The sequence below is a fragment of the Eptesicus fuscus genome, chromosome 20 (genome assembly GCF_027574615.1).
Source record: "Eptesicus fuscus isolate TK198812 chromosome 20, DD_ASM_mEF_20220401, whole genome shotgun sequence".
NCBI lineage: Eukaryota > Metazoa > Chordata > Mammalia > Chiroptera > Vespertilionidae > Eptesicus > Eptesicus fuscus.
In genome coordinates, this window is record NC_072492.1 from 24,040,498 (window position 1) to 24,061,060 (window position 20,563).

The 20,563-nt window shown below is 40.2% G+C and overlaps 1 protein-coding gene across 1 annotated transcript; it reads left to right on the plus strand.

Moving 5' to 3' along the window:
- Positions 1–568: 568 nt before the first annotated feature.
- KIF2B (kinesin family member 2B) lies at positions 569–2,781 on the plus strand. The gene has a single exon (XM_008147752.3). The coding sequence runs from the start codon at positions 662–664 to the stop codon at positions 2,690–2,692; it is 2,031 nt and encodes a 676-aa protein (XP_008145974.2). The 5' UTR covers positions 569–661; the 3' UTR covers positions 2,693–2,781.
- The last annotated feature ends 17,782 nt before the right edge of the window (positions 2,782–20,563 follow it).

Consider the following 20,563-nt stretch of genomic DNA (forward strand, 5'->3'; position numbering starts at 1 on the left):
GGGGAGGAGGGGGAGGGAGAGGGGGAGGAAGAGGAGAAAGAGGAGGAGGAAGACAATGCCCTTTGGACCTTAAGTTACCACCATAAACAAGTCCGGAGGCGGGGGGGTGAGGGGGAGGATGGCATGCCTGAGGGAGTTCTCCAGAACAGTCAGCTGAAGCCTGTGATGTGGCAATCGCTTCACCTTCCCTTGTTCCCTCTGATCGCTGGGGGGGTTGAAGTTTGAAGGAATGCTCACCTGTTCTCAACTAAAGCACTTGGCTTTGAGAGGACAGGTTAAGACTTCAGAAAGATTATGTTTCTAAAGCTTAGGCACACATGCCCGCCCACGGAACGTGCACCCAATTCCAATCGCTGCGCTCCCAGTGGCAGAGAACAATGTCTCTCTTCCAGCTGCCTTGGCGTTGGCACCTAGCACCACAGATGTCATTTTTCTTTTCTCCATCCACCTTTCACCTGGAGGCCCTCGGCCCTTCTCCCCACTGCTTTGTGACGCGGGGGGCCGCAGGTGGAGCCCTAGTGCTGGCTGGCGGGTCACAAAGGCAGGTGCAAACGCAGGCGCGCTCAGTGCCCGGGGCACTTCAGACTGGCTTGGGCTCAGGTCCTGATGCTCCAACCCCAAGGGCCCCCAGACGCGAGTCCTGACACCTCCATCCTTCACGATGGCCAGCCAGCTGTGCCTCCCTGCCGCCCGGCGCCTCTCGTCCTTGAAACCCTCGACGGCCCCCTCCCGAGACGTCCAGGTGGGCGTCCGCGTGGCGATCCAGCGCAGCGACGGGCGGATCCATCTCGCCGTCGTCACGGAGTTCAAACGAGAGAACACTTGGGTCACGGTAGAGTGGGTGGAAGAAGGAGTCAAAAAAGGCAAGAAGATAGATCTGGAGACTATATTCCTCCTGAATCCATCGCTGGCCTCTGCCGAACAGGCCACGCGGTCCAGGTCGCTGTCCTCCTTGTCTCTAGCGCCCTCTTCGGCCATCGGGGACCAACGGGTGGCCACGCGGTGGATTGCAAGGGTCCCCCAGAAAAACGAGACACCCTCCGGGGACAGCCTGGCTGTGAAAGTCCCCGGCAACCCTTGCCTGGTGAAGTGGAAAAAGTCCCCCTGCCTCCGGGGCATTGAGAAACTGCAAAAGCAGCGGGAGACTCGCCGACAGCTGCAGGTGGAGATCCGAGCCCAACGCGCCCTGGATGTGCACGCGGGAAACCCCAACTACGAGATCCGGCGCATGATCGAGGAGTACCGCAGGCACCTGGACCTCGGCGAGGTGTCCCGCCTGGGGCCGCCGCGGGGGGACCGCCGGATCTGCGTCTGCGTGAGGAAGCGGCCCCTCAACCCGCAGGAGACCATCATGAAGGACCTGGACATCATCACCATCCCCTCGGACCACGTGGTCCTGGTGCACGAGTCCAAGCAGAAGGTGGACCTCACGCGCTACCTGGAGAACCAGACCTTCTGCTTCGACCACGCTTTCGACGACACGGCCTCCAACGAGCTGGTGTACAAGTTCACGGCCCAGCCGCTGGTGGAGTCGGTTTTCCGCAAGGGCATGGCCACCTGCTTTGCCTACGGGCAGACGGGCAGCGGGAAAACGCACACCATGGGCGGGGCCTTCTCGGGAAAGGCCCTGGATGGCTCCAAAGGCATCTACGCCCTGGCGGCGCACGATGTCTTCCGCCTGCTCCAAGCCTCGGCCTATGCGAAGCTCGACCTCCAAGTCCACGGCACGTTTTTTGAGATTTATGGGGGCAAGGTGTTCGATTTGTTGAACTGCAAGAAGCAGCTGCAGGTCCTGGAGGATGGCAGCCAGCAGGTGCACGTGGTCGGGCTGCAGGAGCGGGAGGTGGGCTGCGTGGAGGACCTGCTGAACCTGGTGGAGCGAGGGAACAGCTGCCGGACATCTGGACAGACGTCAGTCAATGCCCACTCTTCCAGGAGCCACGCCGTGCTCCAGATCATCCTCAAGTCCCGAGGGACACTGCATGGCAAGTTTTCTCTCGTGGACTTAGCTGGGAACGAGAGGGGGGCAGACACTGCCAAGGCCAACAGGAAAAGGCAGCTGGAAGGGGCGGACATTAACAAGAGTCTCCTGGCGCTCAAGGAGTGCATCCGGGCTTTGGGTCAGAACAAGTCGCACACCCCATTCAGAGCCAGCAAACTCACCCAGGTGCTCCGCGACTCCTTCATCGGGCCGAACTCCTCCACGTGCATGATTGCTACTATCTCTCCAGGGATGTCCTCCTGCGAAAACACCCTCAACACTTTAAGATATGCAAATCGAGTGAAAGAACTGACTCTGGACTTCAGGCCCCACCAGCGTTCTCTCTCTCCGGTTGGACAGGAGGTGCCAAGGATGTTGGAAAATCGCATCAGAAATTCAGAAATGTCCCTTCAGAGGGATGAACTGATGAAAACACCCCCGCCTATACAGACTGAGAAGGAAGAAGAGACCAGAGAAATGGAAACTTTAGCCTCTCCATTAGTGGAGGAAACCATGACTTCATGGAAGGAACCCAGCCAGCGGCCAGGGAACAACATCCAGGAGCCAGCCGACGGGGTAACCTATGACGTTCATTTTTGCATTGTCCAGTTGTTGTCCACTTTGGAGCAGAAAATAGGTATTCTGACTGAAATTCAAAAGAAACTGAAATTATTACGAGCTGACCTCCAACAGAAGAGAAAGGTAGAGTGAAGCCAATGGCAACAGATCAGATCTGAAATCATGGATAAGGGTGCTGTAGTTGCTACCTTTCTTATAAATAAAAATAATTGCCTAAATCATCTAGATATAAAGAAAGCTTAAATCATCTTTAAAAAACTCATCAGAAATGTTCTTTCTTCTTCTTCTGTATTTCTGTAGTTTGTTATCATATTGTATGTGGGGCAGTGGTTGTCAACTGGGAATCATTTAGCCTCCAAGGGACTTTTGGCAACATCTGTAAACATTTTCAGATGCCAAAACTGCGTGTGAAGGGAGTGGTGACACTGGCATGTAGTGGGCAGAGGGCCAAGGATGCTGATCAGCATCCTACAATGAACCAGACCTCCTCCAGCAACTAATAATCATCTGGTTAAAAATGTCAATAGTTGTGAAGTTAAGAAACCCTACTGTGAAAGAACCTACTCTGAGCGGGACAGACACCCCAGATTTGTGGCTAGGAAAACAAAGCACTGTTGAGTCAGGGGATGAGACTCAGAATACACCAAGGGGGACACAATGCAGTATATCTAAGGATAACACTTGTGAGGAATTTTTGTTCAGAGACTCTGTGTAAGAGCCTAGAATTGAGAGGGATGTTTATTTTTCATTTTTGCTTTGAAATGGCAAAGTACTGTGCATCCTCGGAGTGATAAAGTGTGTGTGTGTGTGTGTGTTGTGTGTGTGTGTGTGTGTTGCATAAGCATTGGCTTTGTTGGCTATGGTGTCTGTAAGCTTTTTTCCCACCATACTCTTTACCAAATTATGCGCTTGCATGAGTCGCATAAAAAGCCTTCGCCCAAAAAATTAAGATTAAGGTAGGGAACAAGTGAGTAGAGCCATAGCAGAAGGTCTGACCCGCAGTGAAATACATCCTATAAAAGCCTCAGGGGGAATGTGAGAAATATCAATGCTGGAGATCAATGCAATCAAGAGAACATCTTCTTGATTTAGGGATCACGGAGTCTATCCTTTCGCAAACAAAAAAGATTAATCTGATATGTAAATATGAATATGATAACCTAATACACATCTACCTTAGGCAAACATTTTTCTTTATAAAATGCCATGATAAAATAATGAAGGGTCTTTTGGTTCCAAGTCTAGCAGTTCCAAACCTTTTAAGAATAAAATGGAATGATTTGCAAACAAAGTGCATGGCACTTTGTGCTGGGGAAATTTGGGGACATAGAAAATAGTATTCCAATACTGTTACTACCTTTGGTAGACATAGCCTATTATTTTTCAATTTTTTTTTTAAGTTGCAAAGGCCTCACTGACATTGAGAATTCTGACCCATAACTTTATCATGGAGTAGAATAGTAATGTCCTGGGCAAAAGCTACCAGTGTAAAACAATCAGGATCATCAGGAACATCCAATATTTAGTAACTAGTCAATACTATGGCCTCTAAATATTTTCCTCTGTTGGTTTATCTATGCAGGTGAAGTTATATATTATTATTATTAAAGCAAACAAAACTCTAAAAACCTGTCCTTTAGCACAAGATGACCTTCCTTTCAAAAGGAGATTTTTTTTTTTTAATTTTTAAAATTAAATTTATTGGGGTGACATTCATTAATAGATCATATAGGCTTCAGTGTACATTTCTATGATACATGATCTGTATATTGCATTGTGTGCCCACTACCCAAAGTTAAATCATCTTCTGTTCACCATATTTTTGACCCCTTTACTATTTTCTACCCCATCCCTGAGATTTTTTTAATCTATTTTTATGCAATTAAAAAGTATGGGGTTACTACTCTTACCTAGGTTCCAGCCCCATTTCTATTATATAAATATCTGTAATTTTAGGCAAGTAACTAAGCCCCACCGAGCTATTTCCTTCTATATGAACCACAATAGTTATAGCATCTCCTTCAAAGGATTGGAAGGTGCGTTTGTTTTCTCTCTCTTCTTCTCCCATCTGTTATGCCAGTGGCTAGTGCTTATTTATTATTATTTTTTATTATTGTCATTGTCCTGTTGTTCCACTACTATCTTCACTCTTGCCCTACTCTCCACCACCACTCCTGTTATACATACAAGTTTGTAGCTTATTAGGAGTTTCAACAATCTGATATTAATAACACCATGTTTTCGGTATTTTATTTTTAATAAAGTGTAACATACAGTGAAGTATACAAATCTTAACTATAATCATTCCAAGAATGTTTGCAAAGTGAATGCACATCTGTAACCACCACATATATTAAGATATAGAACATAACCAGTGTCCCAGAAGTCGCAATCCTTCCTCATTTTACTCATCAGTCCCTGCATCACAGGTAAGGCCTATTCTAACTGATCCACAGCTCTGGTTACCCTTAATTTTAGAGGATAACATATCTGACATCTTCATTGAAATGCTCCACCTTCACGGGAACTTGCCTTCCCCAAACTATGAGCTTGCTAAATTATCTGCTAAGGAGTTTTGTTTTTTTAATGTTTTTATTTTTTATTGATTTTTTAGAGTGAGAGGAAAGGATAGGGAGAGAAAAATAGAAACATCGATTGTCTGCCTCCTGCATGGCCCCTATGTGGGATAGAGCCTGCAACCTGGGCAAGTGCCCTGACTGGAAATCAAACCAGTGCCCTCTTGGTGCATGGTTCAATACTCAACCACTTATCCACACCAGCCAGGCTGTCTGGTAAGTTTGTAAGCTCTTTTCTATAGCTTTATGTTTTTTACCCCTTTGGAATATTGTCCAGCTTTAGAGTTGGAAATGCTTAAATAATAATTTGCACACAGAATGTATGTCTCACTTTTCTATGGCCCCTTTCCTCCAAAATCAGTCCTGTTGGCTAGTAGGTCTGGAACTTCAATTTGGGACTCCTATGAGACCATGTTCTGTGAGACTGCACCGATATTTACTTGGCTACTGCTTTGGGCGTATTCTTCACACAAGAGTCAGCCTTGGGGAAAAAACAGGAGTGAATGTAATGACAGTGTCCAAGTATTTCTCTTTTTCTCTGGAATCTTTTATTTTTTAACAGCTTTTACGATATTAACAGAGTTGTGCACTCACCACCACAATCAATTATAAAACATTTCATTACCCCAAAAAGAAACCCTACACCCTTTAGGCAATGTCCCTTAATCCCCTAACCCCCAATCCTAAGCAACCTCTAATTCACTTTTTGTCGCTATAGCTCTCTGCAATTTTGACCCTTTATATCCTGACTGCCTTTTTGTTCTTTGGCACCTTCCTAAACAGAAGTATTACTTCCTAAAGAGAAGTATCTTACTAAGAAGTATGTCCTTAGTAACATAGCTCATTACCCTATCTTGATAATAATATATTTGTTGGCATAAATAACATAAATAATGATTTATGCATTTCATACATGACTTTGGAGACAAACTACATATCAATAAAATTTCTTATAATACGTTCTAATCAATCTCACCAAACTTAAGGAGATTTTTATTCTATGTTGAAATTTAACGAGTAAGGGAGAGCAGCATATCAACATAGGTAACTAATGGTACCCATTGTTGGAAAGTAGAAACAGAGACGACAAGACAACATTGAATGCATTATTTGCTACCTGGAAGGATGTATGTTAGTTTTTAGTGGGTTTTTACTTAGTTTTTGCTTGTCTGTTGCAGATTTGGAAAATGAGGAAAGTTACAAAAATGAACAGAAAGTCCTGAGAGCAATTTAACCCCAAATTTTCTCAATTCTTTATTTGGAAAGGCTGTGTAAACAAATTTGTTAATGTTTGTATGTGTATGTGTATATACACACACAATTTTACATACATAGTTATATGTTTTTCGTATGAATTCTGACCTCCACATCTACATAACACAATCTAAAATCTCTCCTTTAGTTAAAAAAATTTGCTGGGTTGCTAACTAGTCTTAGCATAATTGCTTCTGTTGAGCTGTCGTTCTTCCTTAACAAGAACACGTGAATATTTCCACTGATGTTCATTTTTTCTGGGAATATACATGGTACTTGCAATGATCTCAAAACACATAGCATTAAATTTAATAGGAACATTAGAAAATCAGACATTATGTAAATGGAAATCTCAGAAAATAAATTAATTGGGGTCCACGAAAAGAGGATTGTTGACAGTTCACACAGATGCCCTGATGTTTGAAAGGAAACTGTAAAGTAAATTAATGCTCTAACAAGATTATTTCGAAAATGTCAGAGCTTCTAAAGTGAGAAGAATAAATACTTTCAGTACCTTGGAAACATTCATTTACACACAAAAAGTTGACATGCAAATTATACTCTATGCTTATCTGTTAATTAAAGCAGCTTTTCTCCATTTCTGTAGTGGACAAACTCATTTTAAATTGTTGCATGAACCTGCAATTAATAAAACTGCTTTTGCAATACTGAACTTAAGGTTTCATGATTTCAAATTATCCTTTCCACAATTAGTCTGTGACACTAAGGTTTTAACTATTATTCTATTACTTTCTTCAGTGAAATTATTCTCAACAGCATACATAATAAAACAGTATGAGAGTCCTAGATAAATATTTATGTGCTGGATTAAAGAATGAATAAATTATTTTTCTTTGCAATTTGATTACTGATTTAGAATATCAGTTTAATAGCAGAAACACAGTGTGTAGCATGTACTGTTTAAGAAAGATGTCCAAATTGCCTGTTATTAAACGTGTATAATATTATCTTCAAAGCAAACCTGTCATTTATGAAGTATTTGTACAATTCCTTTTAGTCTTCAAAAGATCAACTGCTGATAGAAAACCTTAACACGTCATTTTTCTGCAATGTGATTTCTTTTCTATTCAAGGCATTTCCTTTCTAAGCCTAAATAAAAATAGTCTCAGAAAATAATCCTATCTAGTAAAAGAGTAATATGCAAATTGACCATCACTCCAACACACAAGATGGCCATCCCCATGTGATCAAAGATGGCTGCCCTTATGTGGACACAAGATGGCTGCTACAAGATGGCCAGCAGGGGAGGGCAGTTGGAAGGGACCAGGACTGCAAGGGAGGACAGTTGGGGGCAATCAGACCTGCAGGGGAGGGCAGTTAGGGTTGACCAGGCTGGCAGAGGAGAGCAGTTGGGGGCAACCAGGCCTGCAGGGGAGGATAGTTGGGGGGGACCCAGGCCTGCAGGGGAGGGCAATTGGGGGGACCAGGTCTGAAGGGGAGGGCAGTTGGGGGTGATCAGGCCTGCAGGGGAGAGCAGTTGGGGGGGACCAGGCCTGCAGGGGAGGGCAGTTGGGGGCAAACAGGCCAGCAGGGGAGGGCAGTTAGGGGTGACCAGGCCTGCAGGGGAGGGCAGTTTGGGGTGACCAGGCTGGCAGGGGAGGGCAGTTAGGGGTTACCGGGCTAGCAGGGCAGGGCAGTTGGGGGCAACCAGGCTTGCAGTGGAGGGCAGTTAGGGGTGACCAGGCCGGCAGGGGAGGGCAGTTAGGGGCAATCAGGCTGGCAGGGGAGCAGTTAGGCATCAATCAGGCTGGCAGAGGAGTGGTTAGGGGGTGATCAGGCTGGCAGGCAGGCGAGCGGTTGGGAGCCAGCAGTCCTGGATTGTGAGAGAGATGTCTGACTGCCTGTTTAGGCCTGATCCCAGGCAGTCGGACATCCCTCGAGGGGTACCAGATTGGAGAGGGTGCAGGCTGGACTGAGGGACACACACCCCTCTTCCTGTGCAAGAATTTCATGCACTGGGCCTCTAGTAGAAAAAATATAGACAGAGGATTTTAATGGTTTAAAAAAGATATTGAACCAATCAATAATTGAAGATAAAAAGCTAGGCAGATCCAGACAGCCTCCTGTACTTGGGTATTTGAGGGGGTCATGAACATGAGGAAAGCTAACTACCAATCAGAGGTCAAATAGAAAGGTTTGAATGGTAACAGAGGAAATGAATGAAATAATCAAGAAGGGGGAGAATGGGAGAAATACTCAAAGCAACAAGCACAGAGTTTTACTCTGAAATAATTGAAAATAAAAGTTTTGACATGGTGCCAGGTAATATACCTTGCTGAGGCATATCATGAGGTCTGTGAGGATCAAAAGGACACACTGGGCCACACCAGTGAATTTGAATTGTTAATCTTATGCTCTCTGGACATGGATCCAAATGCTGAGATTGAAACCAAAGGAGGTAAGTGAACAACAATGCCAGCCAGACATAGAGTAAAATATTTTGTAATTGTTTTAGTGTCGCCTCCTACTAACTATGTGATGTCAAACAAGCAATTTGATCCTCTGTATTCTTTATTATTTTCAAATCTTTTTTTAAAAAGTCTAAAATGACAACACTAATCTCTCAGAGTGACTTGGGAAATCAACATAAAAAGTCTCAATAACATAAATTCATGTTGATAATCTTTTACACTGAAGTTAGTAACCTGGGTATACAATTGTCCCTGCCTTTAAGGAGCTTATCATTTAAATGAGACAACAAAGCCTTGCACTGCTGAGAAATATATTTTAAAAATGTTTTTGCCTGGCTGTTGTGGCTCAGTGGTTGAACATGGACCTATGAACCAGGAGGTCAGGGTTCAATTCCTGGTCAGAGCATGTGCACTAGTTGCAGGCTTAATCCCCAGTAGGGGGCATTCAGGAGGCAGCCAATCAATGATTCTTTCTCATCATTGATGTTTCTGTGTCTCTCTCCCTCTCCCTTCCTCTCTGAAATCAATTTTATATATATATATATATTTATTTTTATTTTATTTTTTTTTAACGTGCTATCCTGTTATAAGAAATGCTAGGGGAAGGTTGAAGTCCGTGATTAGCTTATCCAAAGGGACAGGGGAACATTTCAGAAAAAAACTGATCCATCCCTCAGTTGGAAATGATGATGGAGCAACCCATTTGACCAAAAATAGATGGACAGACATTCAAAGAAGTAAGCAGGCTCAATTCTTTGGTGTAAGGAAAACCAGCCAGAAGTTGCCTCAACATTGTCTTTCTCAATAAAATTTAGGCTCCTTGAGGACAGGGATAGTTTCTTATTCAGTATATCAGAATCTCACATGATCCCTGACAACTTACAGCTTGCCAACACTCATGTGGGGACATTTATATTTTTGATCTATTTCACCTAGCTACAGTAGGAGGAATAGTACAATTGTCTTTGTTTGAAATTTTTAAAATCTATTTTGAGAAATCATTCTGCAATGGCAGAAACTACAATTTTCACATGGACAGTTGTCACTGGCAAATGCCTAGTCTTTCACAAGACAGTTGGCAAAACAGTTGATCTAAGGAAGGGGTAATATCTTCAGTCTGGCATCCACCTGGTCTGGGCTGTCCAACCTGACCTCTAGCAAGAAACTCCATGGCATACCTGCTCCCAGGTCCTCTAGAAGCAAAGGACTGAGGGAAGAGATGATGTTACTCTTATTGACACCTGTGTCCCCAGGGTCTAAAATGGCACCTGGTACACAGAGGAAAATAAATAATCGTTGCATGATGAGTTGTACATAGGTAGCTCAAATATTTCCCATCAACACAATCATTTAGAAAAAACATTCAGAGAGAAAAGGGCTAGAGGCAGAAATCTGAGAACACGAATATTTAAGGGGCCAAGATAGTGGAAAATTGTTAGTAAAGGACAGGTCAGAAAAGTAGAAGAAAAAATGGGGGGGGGGAGAGGAAAGTAGTACAGAAACCATGGGAGGAGAGAATTTAAAGGGAGAGAGAAGTTTATTATGTTAAAAAAGCAGTTATTGGATAGAAGAAAGGCTTCAGAAAAGGTGGCTGCTTTTTGACAATGTGTAGTCAGTAATAACATTTCAGAGATCAGCTTGAGTGGAATGCCTGCTCCAGAAGTCATTGTCAAGGGGCTGAGGCTTCAGTGAGCAGCCTGGATACCAAGTAGGAAAGGGCTTCCGAAATCCTAAACCACTTTGCAAATGCAATCAGGATAGACAACTCGCTAGATTCAGGGGCTGACTGTTGCTCATTCACTAAACTTTCTAAATGCATGTTTTTGAGATCAGGCACAGCCTTTTTAGGGTTCTAGCAGAATAGGTAACATCAATGGAGAACTTAGGGAAATGGATGTTAAATTGTAAGAGCTTTCTTTTACCTTCACCTAATCTTCTTCCATAACAGGCTTCCCCAGGTATAAGAAAAATAGATACTATCTTAAAATACTGTCACATCCACTATTTTTGCTAGGTCATCTTCCTGCTGCCAATAGCTCAGCAACTTTACTTAAATGAATCAGAAGTTAGCTTCCTGATTACTTTGAGTCATTTAAGCAAATGGTATAAATTTGATTATGGCATCAACTCCAACCATGAGATTTGGAGTGCAGTCCTCAGAAGTGGACTCAAATGCATTACTCTCCATCTCTCTTCTTTCTCAGCTTCTTTATCACTGATTTCCACTTTGTATAGGTTTTCTGTCTATCAGGTTAGCTTACTCAATATTACATGGACTTAAAATGTAATTAATCATGCTCTAGAAGGTTTCTTTCTTCAACCTGAGCCCATACTCCTCAAATAACCTTACTCTAACTCTCCTTGTCATGACACCTATTTGTCAACACATTAATATAAGAGAATGAGCAGTTTTATATTGGTTATATTTAAAATGGTTCAGAAAGTAATGGGTTGAGAATATTAATTTGTTTGTTTTTTTTAGGGAAAAACACTAATAGATATTAATATTTAAAAGGTGCCACCACTGTTTGAGTTTTTTCTACCAGATCCTGTAATTTATCTGTTTAGTGCAAGAATTGTTTATGAAGAAAATAATCAAATGAAAGAATTTCATAGTTATTTTTATTGGCAAAACAGTGACATCTATTGTTCAATGTTATATAAAATGGAATTTAAAAATCCAAAGCAATGCCATCTTTTTTTTTTTTTTTTTTGTGATTAGCTCCAGAATAATGATAACTCTCTTAAATCTATTGTTTCAAAAAACAATAGAAACCAAAACCCTGATATGATTTCAAAGAGCTTCTGAGCAGTGCTTCAATCTAGATTTCGGAATGCTTTTGTTCCCTAGAAGCTCAAGGGGTTGCTGATGGGGAAGGGGAAATTGGAAACCGTAGCTCATTGGTAACTGGTATCTTGGACCCTGAAAGCAGTATTTTCTTCTACCATCAAAATATTGTCCTTTTAAATAAATTTCTAAAATAATAAAAATGATCAAACTGATCATCATTTTGCAAGGAAAATCAGCCTTTGAAAATGAAATACGTAAAAAAAAAAGCTTTTGTTTAGACTCCTAGCTCTCTTGAAGCTCTCTCCTTTAAATTAAAATATAGGCAACCTACACAATCAATTTTTCAATGAATATTTTTGAGCTTGTATTACATGGCAGCACTCAGTTGAGTGTTCATTGACCCCTCACAGCCTTCTTCAAAAAATATCACAGAAGCACTAGCTTCTCTCTCTCTATCTCCCCCTCTATTTCTCTTTCTATTTCTCTCTCTCTCTCCCTCTCTCACACAGGCACATACACCTCCCCTGGAATTTCCCACATTCTGTTCTAGAAAACTCTCACCTAAAATCTTCATATGAATTATGGACACATCCCCTGAAAAGTCTTCTCTGAGTTTCCAAATCTGAAGTAGTTACCCTCATATGTGTTCTTACAGCATCATCAAAACACTTATTAACCTCTAATTTTTCTTTCTTCTTATAATTCACTAGAGGCCCAATGCACGAAGATTCGTACAAGAATGGGCCTTCCTTACCCTGGCTGCTGGCACCACCTTTGCTTCGGCCGGAGCAGCCTTTTCGCTCTCACCCAGAGCCGCCTTTCGGCCTTCCCACGTTGCCCAGAGGCCCAGATCAGCTGGGGCGGTGCGGAACACCTGTGTTGTCGCCATGGTGACAACACAAGCATCCTGCCCAGCCACTCGGCACCTGTGTATGCAAATTAACCCACCGTCTTTGTTGGGTTAATTTGCATACTCACTCCTGATTGGCCAGTGGGCGTCACGAAGGTACAGTCAATTTGCATCTTACTCTTTTATTAGTATAAATTCCTCACTATAGAACTGGGCCCTCCATTAGAGGATAGGAACCATGTCATGAAATATTTTCAAGTCTTTATTACATATTTGCCTTTTTCTAAAGGCATTAAGTTACCTAGAGATGCATCTTATATAATTTGAATTTCTACATATAAAATGTCCTATTTAAAGCTAGTAAGATATAAATATTATTTAAAATTTCATTGCTACAACTTATACTTTAAGTTATGGTAAATTTTAGGTTGAAAATAAATGTTATAGGTTCTCTCATAAATTTTCATATTCTAATAATATCTGTGTCCATGTAGACAACTCCCAAATCCTTATACATTATTCTTTCCATAAATAACTGTGAAAACATGATGGTTGTCTTTTAAAAAGATAAATAATTGGGAGTAGTTTTTATTCATAACCACATTTAAAATCATTAAAAACAAGAATTTTGTCTTTAGGTCAATCACTTTCTGGAGCTGACAACAAAAGATGTAAAACTGGATGGCCATGGTATTCCTTCAGGCACTTTCTTATTATATGTAAGACAAAGGAAAGGAGACTCAGCTAATCAATCTTCTTCACCAAAACTATGCTTCTAAAACAAGTAACTAATTTAATGGATTTTTTAAAAGCTATTTGGTGTGAAAACAACTGTTGTTTCAACCGAATGCTTTATATTTTAATTGTTTGTTTTTGAGTCATTAAACAAATGCTGATTGACCATCTTAACAATCAAATTAACAAAAACAGTTGCAAATGTTAGCTTATGCTTAATGTGTCTCTTTTTACCCAACTTAAATTCACACCTACTGGAGAACTGAAAGTTGGTTCTCAGATTTTGTCAATGAAAGTAGATTGTAACTTTGACTGATAGTTGGATATTGTAATGAAACGCAGTGATTGCCATACCACATTAGTAAGATTATCTTAACACATTACGGGCTGATCATGAGCATTCTCATGTTTTCATATTACACAGTGTGTTACATAAATGTTAAAGGCACGCCTTAAAATTAAATACCCATTGCATTTTGAAGTTATTTATTACATGTTCTTAAAAGCTAATATCTTTTTAAAGTATGATACTTTGTAAAATGTTTTTTGTACTTGTTCAATAGAAACTTATCTGGCCACTGGGTAAAGCTAGCAATAAAACTACTGGTGCGCAATGTGTTAAGAAGACAATATTGCTATGGAGAATACATGATCAAATTATAGAGTACATCTATTTGTCAGGCCTGGTGCAACTGCTCAGGTTTCCATTATAGATGCAAGAAAACAAGTATCCTCACATTTTCTGTCTGATTGTGGCCACCAAGATCAAAGGGAAGAATATAGAGGAGAACATGATAACACAGGGAAAAACATGGAGAGAGGATTTTTGCAACTCAGGAATAACCTCATAACCAGTAAAGAGTCTTTTTTTACAAAATAAGAATCTAAAATTTGAGTTTAGTAAAGCCCTAGCTGGTTTGGCTCAGTGGATAGAGCATCCATCTGTGGACTGAAAGGTCCCAGTTCGATTTCGGTCAAGGGCACATTACCTTGGTTGCAGGCTCGATCCCTGGCCCTGGTTGGGGCAAGTGTGCTGGAGGCAACCAATGGATGTGTCTCTCTCACATGGATGTTTCTCTCTTTCTGTCTCTCCCCCTTCCTTCCACTTTCTCTAAAAACCAATGAAAAAATAGCTCCGGGTGAGGATTAACAAAGCACACAACAACAATAAAAACTATAGCAAAAACAAGACCATGATGCCATGACATTCCACATTGTTGACTAAAGGTCAAAGGGAATTGGCTACAGATGTGATGTACTAGTAGCTGTTATTCAAAACAGCACTTCTTGACTTCTGCTGAGTTTCTCAGGTTTTTATTATGTAAAAGGATAAATAGATTGGGCAGACTGTTCAATGATATCTTGTTTTTTCTATTAAGTGACCAATTTCACTAAGTTTTGGGCACGGGAAAGATTACTTTGCCTTGAAAATTCAACAAGTATCTTTAAGAAAAGCATCTTACCTAATAATAGAGAAACATGTAAGGTGACTGTACCTCTGCTACGCCCACAGCCAATCAGAGTGAGTATGCAAATTAACCCAACAAAGATGACAGTTAATTTGCATACATACCTGGGTCCTGGGAACCTCCTGGGCACCCAGGTCACTCCCAGCCGGCCATTGGAGGGGTGGGAGGGCCACCTTCCCAAGCCTCAGGCAGAGGCTTTAGGCTTGGGAAGGGGCCAAACCTGCGATGGGAGGGGTGGGGCCCCCTGCCCAAGCCTAAAGCCTGGCAGCCCAAGCTGGCGATCAGAGAGGTGGGGGCTAGAGGCCAAGCCTGGGATCGGAGGGAAGGGGAAAAAAATCAATGGAAACATATCCTCAGGTGAGGATAAAAAGAAAAATAAAGAAAGAAATGTCATATCCTATGAAAGACACATCTTGAAAATGCCTAAAGAAAGTTGTCATTTTTTCATGGTGAAGGGACTGAAGTCCATGTTGATGAAAATATCTTGGTGGCTGTGGTGACTGACAGTGGCTGCAGCATCGGGGTGATGGGGCTGGCACCTTCCCCTGATCAGCCCGGTCACCTCCCGCAAAGGAAGGCCAGATTGCGGCTTAGTTCTGCTCCCAATGGGGAGCGGGCCTAAGCCATCAGTAGGACATCCCCTGAGGGCTCCCAGTATGTGAGAGGGGGCAGGCTGGGCTGAGGGACCCCTCCCCAGTGCACGAATTACATGCACCGAGCCCCTAGTTTCATAATAATATTTTAAAATTCAATTTTCATAGTCACACTATGTCATTACCAGTATCATGGACTTGGTTAGGAGGTGTTTTAGTTGGGCTTCCCTGGAATCAGACCCTGCAATGAGGTTTTGTATACAAAAGTCAAGTTACAGAAAAGATTCCAAGGAAGTGAAGGGAGCTTAAAAAGGGTGCAATGGCAAATAAGTGAATAGAGAGTGGTTTACATCTCATCTGCATGGGAATTTTAGAGTATAAGTTATGCTTCAGAATTCTACTGACTGAAAATAAGGAATCTGAGCTTCCATATGCCTTTTGCCTTCAGACATTCCCTGGGCATTTCCAAGGGGAATGTATTTTCCAGGGAACTCTGTCTCCTCCCATTTATAGGCAAAAGAAAAAAAAAAAAAAGGTGTCAGTAGCTTAAGGGGGCAGTCCTTTGCTTGCTGTTGGAAGGTTGGAAGAAGAAACACATAGAAGTTGGGAGTGGAGAGAGAGGGATATATCAAAACAGTATTTAAAAGATGTACCCCTAAGGGATATTAGTGGAGCATAAACGTTGTACACCACAGTTGGGTTTTATTAGCTCATATTCAAAGATGAGAAAACCGAGGTTCGGAAAAGAAATACTATTTATACGCAGCCATACACAAGTAAAGGTATAAAACAGATTATGCAAAACCCTGAATGTAAATCCTATGTCATTCTTAATGTTAATGTCCCCCCATGATAATGTTATTTATTTTCATAATTGACATATACCCTTATAATAAATCATGGCCTGATATTTTACAGCACTCTCATTTCCAATTACTTGGAATGTTTTCTTTTTCTTCATTTATGAGGTTTTATACCCAAGTAAGCCAGAGGCCAGCACACGGGGTTTTGGCAGGTAATATAAAGCAATGAGTCAGGTCAGATGAGAGAGACAATAAGGACCTGTACCCCAGGAGAGCTGCTGCCTGTCTTAGCAGAGGCAGCCGGCGCTCAGACCAGATTATTGTTGCCACGGGGAAATAAAGATCCAGTGTTGCCGGAGCTTCCATTTTTCTCAAGCTTGACCAGAAGTCAGGATGGTTCACATAGAGTCTTCTAATTTCTGTATGCTGGCCACTGACCACCACCTCCTCTTTTTGCACTTGGAGGCAATGTTGTTAAAGTCCTGTTCCTGTGCAGGTGAGCTGCCATTTTGTTCCTCTGTTATATGCCAGCAGGGTTGGTATAGCCTCATCTAAAATCACTCAAGTTCACCCCGCGCTGGTTTGGCTCAGTGGATACAGGGACGGCCTGGGGACTGAAGGGTTCCGGGTTCAATTCTGGTCAAGGGCACATGCCCACGTTGCAGGCTCAATCCCCTATAGGGGGCGTGCAGGAGGCAGCCAATCAATGAGTCCCTCTCATCATTGATGTTGCTATCTCTCTCTCCTGCTCCCTTCCTCTCTGAAATCAATAAAAATATTTTTAAAAATAAAATCACTCAAATTCAAATAGTTTTGAACTGAGATGCTGGTCAAGCCAAAATACATAGAGAACAGGGTTTATCTGTGGGTCTGAATTTGATTTTAGAATCCCTACATTAAGCAAGTGCTTCAAGGAACCATAAGCCTTTTTCCATCCAATCACAAGATATGGTTTCTTTTCAAAGCACATGAGGTATTTTTTAGTTTGGGGTATTAGTGAGAACCATAACCAAAAATGAAAGTCCTTAAATCTTTTAACATTGTTCTAATTCCTGTCAAAAGGAATCCACTCTGACTAGAGGAGTGATTCTCAGTATCATGATGCTCAATGTATTTTTTCACAACATTTTTCTGTAACACCACCTTCATTATTCTGGAATGAATTCATGAGATACTATTGAATAACAACACATGTAAGTTATAAAATCAATACAAAGCCCTAAGTATAACATAAAGGAGAAAGAAGAGAAAAGTAAGTTATAATTAAATAGCATGTATTTCTATGTTTGAATGCTTGGATATGAATATACTAGAAGACTTAATTAAATAGTTGATACTTCCACCTATATAAAAGATGGCCTTTCCTATGTCAGCAACAAATGAAGACCACTAAAGTTCTGGGTATCAGTGATCTTAATTTCAAAAGTACTTTGTTCTCAATAAAATATTTTCCACAAAAGAAAAGAATTTTTGGTATAAATTTTCAAAATTATAAATAAAGCATATTGTCTCCTTGATTTTCACAATTGTTGATTGGGAAATGCAATGTACATAAAAAGTAAGCAAAAATATGGATTTATGTGTAAAAATGAGTTAGGTTCTGGGCTCAGATAGTTATTAAATCATTTTTAATATACATGATTGGCCAATAGGACACTTGAAAGTCATATAAAACATGAAAAAATTCATTATGCTCACCATTGCTTGCATTAAAGGGTTGTAGCATATATGGTCCCTACCTACTAAATATTAGTGGAACTTCCCAATTACTGTGATAACCCAGAGTTTTCCAGAAAGTACCAAATTGCTCCCTAAGAAGCAATACTTTCTTCTTGAGAATCAGTGTCCTAAAATCATCATAAAGACAGAAGCCAGATAATTAAATTAGCAAAAAAATGTTGTGTGAACCAAATGAAATAGACCTCACTTTTTTCAAATGACAGCTAACATGGTATCTGGGAGAAAGTACAATTTTGAAATCGGCATCAACCATCGTGGGCCAGCCTTAAGCAAAGGGCAAAATAATTATTTCTTATCTATGAAGTGCTCTGTCAATCACCTGAGGCTGACAAAGCAGTAAACTAAAACAGTCTTTAAGACCGTGGCTATCATACTTGTTTTTAATAAAAGGTCAAGATGAATTAGGCCAATGCCTTTCATCTATTCAAGCATTTCATTGTCTTGGCATGTGCCAATTTCTTCGATCCAGAGGTCATCAAATATCTGCTTTAGCTGAGACTGTGATGATTTAATGGTATAGGTGGATTTTAGAGAAAAGAATATTTGATTTTAAAGTCCTGAAGACATTAGCTGGTGATAATCACACCATCAATTTTTATGTGAACACAGGACTAGAAATCAAAATGAAGCTCAGATTTTTAAAATAATTTCCAGATGATAGGCTCTGACATTGTCTTTTAAATTAAATGTTAAATAAATATATATTTAAGTCATTTTTTTCCATTAAAGAATTTTGAGCAAATAGCAAAAAATCTATTTCTAAAATATGATAAGTTCTGGAAAATTTGAAGCAATACTCTGTTTTTAAAATCTTAATAAAATTATTTTCATCAAATATCAATAAAAGTACAAGAAAACATTAAAAAATCTTATTCTGTCTTACTAAATGTTAAAGGGAAAGGCATGAATGAATTCTCAAATCATATTGCTAGTAAAAACAGACCAACATAGTTGGATCAAACAAAGTCACAAGAAAAGTGTTAAAAGCTAAGGGAGTAAAAAACATACCTAATCTAATTATTGGGCTAATAAAACTCAATAGTCATAGAATATCAAAAACATGAATTTGACCACAGGAACAGTGTAGCCATTTGAAATGGGTCTGGAACCTTCAGATTATGAGTTTACTGAGGAAATACAGTGAGTGAAGAGTTTGATATGGGAATGTAAAATTTAATATCTGAGCAAATGTATTTGTTTTTATAGTATAAAGTTTTTCCATTTATTTCTCATCACTCCTCAAATTTAGCAATCAAAATATATTTCTTTGACAAGCTGGTTGAGTGATGGTTCTTAGAAATTAAAGGAGAATCTGAAAGGTCAAGAATCTAATCCTTATTCAACCCCTGACACATGCAGTTTTGAGCAAGATATTTAATAAGTCTTTACCAAAGTGGATTTAATTATTTTTTAACCATCTTTAGCTCACAATATTTTATATTATATTATTTTACAAAAAGTTATATCAGGAAAGTGTCCATACCTTATTCCCTTTACTAAATTATTTTCATTAAAAACATAATTTAATGGGATTTTCTTGACCAAGATTTATATAAAATGTTAAAGAACTCACTTATGGCTATATAAAATTCTTATTACTTTTCTAGCAAGCTTTCCCTTAATATACACCGAGATTCCATTAATCATTGAACAATTTTTTTTATTAAATTCATCTAATGGAACAGGTACTTTGCTAACCATTGGGGAAACATAGCCAAATTCTTGAAAGAGCTTTAAGTTATTGGGTAAATATAGATTGCATATGCATATAAATTTATAACACAGGGTAGTGTAGGTTAAATGCCATGAGAAATTTATGCACAGGGGTACAAGGGAACACTTCAGACGATAGTGGTTATACAACTTTCTCTTAAAAAATTGTTGATTGGATAATATTTCACCAGAGAAATGTTTGGGGAGGTAAGGGAATGGAAAGAAATTGACATGGTAGAAGATATTTCTCACAGAGGGAATAGCCCTAGGAAAGGTAATATTTTGGTAAGTAGCAGGAATTTACATATTTCCTTGAGGACAGACTATATAGAGGGAAATAATGTGGGATAATACAGAAAAAGTGAGGTATGATAAAATCATTCAGTGGCAATAGGAAACTGAATATTTAAATGTGTGACAGTGACATAAAGAGAGCTTTATGTTGTTAGCACTACTCCTTAAAAAAAAAATGGGACAGTATTGTTAAAATACCCTGCTGTCATAATGGGGAAGAAGGTAGGCATTTTTGTAATATGTTGAAAATATGCAAAGGATTTAGTGACACATACCTTTTATAGTCCCTTTATGGAAAGTAATATCAGAGAAATATGAAAGAACACGGGTGTGATTTAAATTACAAACACTATGAGCTTTAAAGTTTACAAATCGTAAAAGCTAGATGCCCTCCTCAACGAATAAAAAACGAAAATACCTCCCATAGCACTGCCTTTCTCCAAAATCTCTAGAAATCTTCCTGGATTCCTTCAGCAGCACAAAACTCCATCTATGTGCTTCATGCAGAAGATATATGATTTTTGGCATTTGTTTATCCAATTTTCCATGAGCTTAATCTGAACAGCTATCTAATTTATTCTCTGAGGATAAAGGAAAACAGCTTGTCTCTTTTCAGAAAATATGTGGACTGAATTATTTATTTCTAACTTCTTAAGAAGCTTATAAAATGCAGGATGAAAGGTCAGGACTAATTAAGAAAAATGGTTTGGATTCCAACCGAAGAAATGTATGTTAATTGGCAAAAAAAAGCCC

Excerpts from the sequence above, each read along its gene's own strand:
- KIF2B (XM_008147752.3), top strand. The coding sequence starts at position 662 with ATGGCCAGCCAGCTGTGCCTCCCTGCCGCCCGGCGCCTCTCGTCCTTG.